At 45.0% G+C, this 6517-nt stretch overlaps 1 protein-coding gene across 1 annotated transcript; it reads left to right on the forward strand.

The window, feature by feature from the left end:
* Positions 1-1524: 1524 nt before the first annotated feature.
* Positions 1525-6296, forward strand: LOC112294519 (uncharacterized). The gene is made up of 8 exons (XM_024545036.3): positions 1525-2531; positions 2779-2896; positions 3163-3307; positions 3529-3715; positions 3980-4078; positions 4311-4409; positions 4741-5570; positions 5736-6296. Exons 1-8 carry the CDS (start codon positions 1825-1827, stop codon positions 6029-6031), a joined length of 2481 nt encoding a protein of 826 aa, XP_024400804.1. The 5' UTR covers positions 1525-1824; the 3' UTR covers positions 6032-6296.
* The last annotated feature ends 221 nt before the right edge of the window (positions 6297-6517 follow it).

Below are 6517 nucleotides of genomic sequence, written 5' to 3' on the forward strand. Positions count from 1 at the left end.
CATCACGACGGTTTTGTGTAAAATTCCATGACTATCATAGGTACACATGATTGAACATGGCAATAGTTTGACTGTGACTAACCCACGACTGGTTGACGTACTAGTCATTAATTTCTCTAGTATTCTTGGAATACATTGTACAAATTGTTCCGACAGTTAGTTTGAGTTCCCTTTCTTGTATAGCAGTAAATTTGACCATTTAACTGGAAGATCTTCAAGAACGCTATATTCCTGCAGTCGGAATATCAACCGGTACCAGTTTTAGACGAGATCATTATGGTGAAAATCCCAACAATTCCATTTCAATCTAAGGGATTAATGCTCTTTAGTATACAAAACAACATGAATTTTACTCGGGATCTGATTTTCAATTGATAAAGCAGGAAACTGTTGAAGAATGAGCAGAGCTAATGAATTGGACGTCGAGAAGATTTGTTCTTGAGATTTTCTTCCCACTCCATCACAGTTTCTTTTCCCATCAAACAGGGTGAAATCTTGTTTTAGCCCGAATCACAAGCTTCTGATCAATAAACAAATGACCTCTGGTTAGCGGTGCTGCAAAAGAACTCGATGCTACAGCATTGTGGGGGCGTGACAGTCGGTCACAATGGCAGGGCAGGATGGAATTAGGAGACGTCGTGAGACTAATTCCTCACTGATTGTGTGAATGTTTGTTAGGCTCTGTGAAGGTAGGACTATCCCCTTTCATTTCTCTCAAGAGTAGGTGGATAGCATCACCCAGTTTCATACTCCCCTCCATCTGAGACAGTGGCATCGACATCATTAAGAGTTGCATGTACAATTGTAAATGAAATGATATGGGATCGATTGAAATGGTGATCATTCCAGATTATAGAAGCAAATCTAGTGAGGGAACCTGTTGCTGTAGCTGTTTATGGAGGTGCGCCAAGTGAAGAAGGCGAGAGTGAGAGCAGACGCCACCAAAGCTCCCCCTCCAAGCACCAGCGACAACGTAGTTGAGGAAACCATTGTTTTGTTCACCTTGCGGCGCTAACTTAAAGTCAGGGTTCATGTTGCTGCTGAACTATTTTATCACTCGGCATGGTATTCCCCCAAGGAAATTCTCGTATGCGATGGCCAATCTGCTATTTACACCCGGACCCATCTCGACCGTCTCATTAGAAGCATGTCTTCTCGTTGTTGGTCAAAACTCTGTCTTGGATGCTCGCACTGAACCCGATGAGCTACGTCGGACAAATGTTATGGGCTGTCGCTTACCCATAACTGGGAGCATCCACCAAACAGCCTCGTGAGCAGTAGTACTTGAAAGCGTGACCTAACGAGCAACTTGTACCGTGAACTATTAACACATCACGCTGGTAATCATAACAATATCTCCACGTAGCCACTTCAAAAATCTTCAGATCCAGTAACTTGGGTTTGAATCTCCACGTATTTGTCAACCTGGAAAGCGTCTAGGATAGCCTAACTGTGACGAAGAAGCTTGGGTCTGGAGTCACCCCTATAAAATGGCGGCCGCAGAGAAATGTTTCCTTGTTCCTTTCTCTGCTAAGGGGTTTGGGGGTTAGGGTTTAAGACACGCGCTTGTAATTCTGCCCCTTACCTGGGTGTGTGTTCAGCACCGTCAGTGACTTAAGGGTGTGCATTGGTTTGCACCCAAATCATTTCTTGTATTCATATACATGGCGGGGGTTGGAGCTTCTCACCCCGCGGTTAGTGGGCTTTAGAGTTCATGCTCTTATTCAGCTTTAAAAGCAGTTGGGTCGGTGGGCTCTGGTTGCTGTCCTGGGTTTGTTTGTGCTTCAGGGAGAGGTCTGTGAGTGCGGGTTGTTGGTGAGAGACATGGCCCTCTCGTGTAGCACTCAGATATTGCAGCGGTCATGGCTTGTGTATTTCAGACAGGGGACGATGTGCTTGGTCTCTTCTTCTGCAAATGTGGGACTTCGTAGTCGTTCATTGACGTCGTACTCGCACATTTTTAGGGCGCGTGCACGTCCATCCCAGAGTTTTCTTCCAGCATGGCGACAGCAACATCGGTCGCTTGCATTTGGTTTAAGGGGTATTCGCGCAATGTCTTCGTCCAGCCTAGACTCTGCGCAGGGCCATGGTCAACTTGCAGTGGATGTTCCTGCAAGTGCTGTGGAAGAAGAGAAAGTTGCGAAAGATTTCAATGATGCACATGAAGATAGCAAGGTGACCGCAGCTGCATCAATGGATGGAGAAGTGAAGGATAACTTGTCAGAATCTGTTGAGGATTCTCCTAGAGTTGTACTAGAGGATCAGGTACAGGAAGCATTATGCACTGTTGATCTGTTAAACGATGGAGATCGTCCAGAGCTGGCGTTGGAAGACGATGAAGCAGAGGACGGTGAAAATCTGCACCCATGGTCCGAATGGAACAAGTACCTCAATATGCTGGAAGCCGGAGGTCACTTTATCTTCGAGACCGAGACGCACGATAAGAGGCCCATGGTCAGACAAGAAGATGACCTTGGTAAAATCAAACGAGCTTCGATGGCTTTCGCTCGCAACAGAGACGATATTATCAAGTACGCGTCCATCACATTTTCCGCTTATGATACCAATTCGATTTCTCAAGTATTTTTTCATCACTGTAATCACTTCAGGAGTTGGATGCCTAAACTGTACAGAAATTTACTACTTTGCATACACTCAATGTTATTATCGAGTGGGGTTTAACTTTGTTGAAAAGTGGTCAAATGTGCTCATGTTGCTAGTTATGGCTGTGAATTGTGAAGCAAAAGGAGGCTTATTGATTTGGATGTAATTTTGCAGTGTACTCTCTCCTGAACTGTTACGGGAAATTGCGGAATTCGGCTGCCCAAGCACTGACCGGAAAGTCGTGAATGCAGGCAAGCGGCTCAGAGTTTCTCTTGACATTGACGAAGCCTCCGTAAGTTGATTATCTCACTCAATTAAGGTGTTCCGAGTCTTCAATGGCGAGCCGCTCGGTCTATTTTATAATCGTCGTTTTCCCCAGCATCACGTCCCGAACTACAGTCGAAGCCTTCCTGCTTGGAATGCATGGGGATGTCATAATTATCTCCCTGATGTTTTTTTGGAAGGTTCTGCGCTCTCCGGTTGTACGCGTACAAAATTCTCGTATGACCTTTATAAATAAATGTGACAATCAACTGAAATTTAATGCGTTGTGCACAGGTCTGCAAACCATGTGACATTCGGAATGCGTGTGAAAGAGCTTATAACAAGCCTTCCAACAACGACGCAGCCGCAACTCAAGATGTTGTCCGCCTTTTGGTGGCGTATGCCTCGCTTGCGAAGTCGCCATCCCGCTCTTTGCCTGGTGTGTACATCACTAAATCCTATCAGTATCTTATCTGCTAGTATAAATGCCCGGCGAGAGGTTTTGTACGCTGGTTTCAAACTTTTTGTTTTTTTGTATGTTTTAGTTCTGCGTGTTAATTACAATTCTTTAAAGGTTGAAAGCCCTAGTAACCGTTGAGACTTCAAAAAACTGCATGAATTTGTAGTTGATAGACTTATTAATCTATGCACCTGTTACAGCTGAAGTTGAATCTGCTGCCAAGGAGTTGTTATCTGAGGTTATCAAGGCTAGTGAGACTCCTCGAGATCCTTCTCTGCCCCTTCCTACTCCTCGCGCTGTGAATCCTCCACCGCAGGAAAAGAAAATTAGGAGAAATTCTTACACGGATAATATCGACATGAAACCAGGCGATTGGAAATGTCCAGAGTGCGGTCTTCTTTCCATATAGTTTGGGTATCGGTTTGAATAATGTAGTGCTTCTTTGATGTGGTTTATCAGCTTTGGTGTATACACGGACTTATAACAATTGATTGTGCACATAAAATAATTGCTGAAACTTAAAAATACAACATTTTGTTATGCCTCCTTAATATTATATCCTCCAGGCGTGTCCTCACATAGACAACTGCCAGTTGACTTTTTTTAGCTAAGTTATCCAAGTTGCTCAATTTACCTGGTTTGCTGAAACAGATGCAGCTTCATAAACTTTTCAAGAAACAAGGAATGCCGAGAGTGCCAGGAACGACGCCCTCAAGTAGAACTTCCACCTGGTGACTGGCAGTGTCCCGAGTAAGAACCACTTGAATGGACTGTTTTTTGTCTTCCTTTCTTGTCAATATATATAGTGATAATAATAGGTCGAAACTTACTAGAAATCTATCTTTTGGATATTTCAGAGGCCAACAGCTCGATTCTTCATCCTGGGAAGAAATTCAATATTAAGCGTTTTCAAGTTAATGGACTTTAATATTGATGTGGGCATTTCTGGTTTAAATCATGTTCTGATATTTGTATTTTACAGTTGTGGCTTCATCAACTTCTCTCGGAATGTTGTCTGTCGGAAATGTCAGACCAAAAATACGAAGGCAGAGATAAAGGAAGGAGATTGGGAGTGTCCCAGGTAAACCTACATTGTTGTATATGTTTCTCGGTCCAGAATTTTATTTTTGAATAGTCGAGAACCTGCAGCGAATGCAGTTAGTTTCTATTTATGACTGTCATGAGCTGTAGTAAATCAGCTATTTGAAGGAGTGAAACTTAATTTGCTAAGCACGTTGTGAAGTATCTGGTCGTGTCCTTTGCACCGAGTTTGAAGAACCTCGTTTAGCCGGCTAAATAACTACAACAAATACGTAAAATGGAAAATCATCATGCTTGCAGTCATTAAGAATCATCCATGTATTGACTGATATTTCATGCAGTTAGTGACGGAATGCTTATCTTGCTCACAGATGTAGGTTCCACAACTTCTCCAGAAACTCAGAATGTTATGAATGCCGGACTGAGCGTCCAAGGGGAACCGGGAGAGCATCTGACACGAGTTCTTCAAGGAGGTCTAGGCAATATGACAGAGAGAACTCAAGAAGTTCGTATGGACGTACCGAAGAGCGTGGTCTCCAATCGTATGGTCAGTCTGATTACGAGCGCTCATCAGAACGAAGTCGACCCTTATCTTCACGGTTAGAGGAGCGCAGCCGGCCCAGGGATGTCTGGGAGAGACCCGCATATAATGATAGAGAGGTCGGACGTGAAAGTTTTGATAGATCTCGTGGCGCAGAGGGTGTTGTAGATGGCCGTCGAAGGCAGCACGAGGAATGGAAACCTACTAGGACGCAGACAAAACCTAGTCGATTCAATTTTGATATTAGCGATGGCTCTGACGAAGATTTGGCTAGCACCGTAAGTTCTGATGACGATTACAAAGAATTAGATTTCGGAGACCAAAATGAAGACACTGATCATGAGGATAGAGTGTTGGCGCGAGGTAGAGGCTCTTCTGGAAAGGTGTCTAGGGGGGGTCGTACAGACAACTGGAATTCAGCAGTATCGAGAAGGAGAAGCAAGTCAGAACCGCCTTCTAGAGGATGGAATCGCCGAGGATCGGAGTTGGGTTCTAGTTCAGGAGATGAGGGAGATTTTGAAGATTTTGAAGATTTGGATTTCGGTGATGATGACGAAGACCAGGATTTTGCGGTATCATCTGGCCGAAGTGGGCCAGGAAGAGGTAGTGGGAGGTCCAGAGCCCCATGGGCTAGAGACGACGACAGCTTGGATTTCCGAGGTTTTCATCTATCAGCTTCTTTCCACTAATTTGAATCATGCTCCCACTCTCTCCTCTACCCCCCCCCCCCCCAATCCTCTTTTCTCCCCCGTTTTTGCTGAAGATGTTGAGTTTTAGTTTGAACATGACTGACCCACCTATGCATGTGATGTCCTGCACGTGTAGGAGCACCAAGGGATGCATACTCAGACGACGAGGGTGACAGTCGCTCTTTCAGGGGTAGGGATGACTCATGGTCATCCAGAGGCAGAGGTGGTGGCCGTGGAGGCGGCAGAGGTTCATTTGGTGGCCGAGGTGGACGAGGTCGAGGCGGTGGTGGTGGTGGTGGCAGGGGATCGTACGAAGGCTCTTCCTCCCGTGGAGGTCGCGGTGGAGGTGGTGGCCGTGGCGGTGGCGGCCGCAGAGGTGGAGGCCGAGGGGGCGGCGGTCGCGGAGGTGGTTTCAGAGGCCGCGGGAGGTAGAATCCTTTCCTGAATGAGTTACTGTGAAGTACCCACTTCTTAGCTGGAATAAAATCCCAACATTCAAGAGTAGTTTTATTTGAGGAGGCCTTCAGATTCTCGTGCAATTCTTTCCAACACCTACATCTTCCCGCAAGAAAGCAAGTATTTCAAGAGATTGGTAGTTTAAGTTGAGGTTTTCTCCCTATAAATTTCAACATCACGGTTTGTTGCAAACCAGTGCCACTGTAACGGCATTCACACATATTTTAGTTTGTTCAAGGCACATTTTTTGCAGTGTCGAGTACTCCGTTTTTCCTTACTTACATGGTGGATTCCTGCAGGGTGTATGTTGCTCATTAAGCCTGTTGCTCATTGTCTAAGTTGATACATTTGATTCTGAAGGCTAGCTTTGGAACTGACGTTTAGGGTTGCTTCTCACGCTATGAGATAGATTTTCCAATTTTGTTTCGGGTATGAGGTAAAAGACTCCAATTTTGTTTTGAT

This window comes from Physcomitrium patens, chromosome 17 (genome assembly GCF_059467195.1).
Source record: "Physcomitrium patens ecotype Gransden chromosome 17, ASM5946719v1, whole genome shotgun sequence".
Lineage (NCBI taxonomy): Eukaryota > Viridiplantae > Streptophyta > Bryopsida > Funariales > Funariaceae > Physcomitrium > Physcomitrium patens.

Coding starts and splice junctions, on each gene's coding strand:
- LOC112294519 (XM_024545036.3), top strand. CDS start 1,825: ATGGCCCTCTCGTGTAGCACTCAGATATTGCAGCGGTCATGGCTTGTG. Junction 2,532..2,778: donor AACAGAGACGATATTATCAA/GTACGCGTCCAT, acceptor GTAATTTTGCAG/TGTACTCTCTCCTGAACTGT. Junction 3,716..3,979: donor GGCGATTGGAAATGTCCAGA/GTGCGGTCTTCT, acceptor TTGCTGAAACAG/ATGCAGCTTCATAAACTTTT.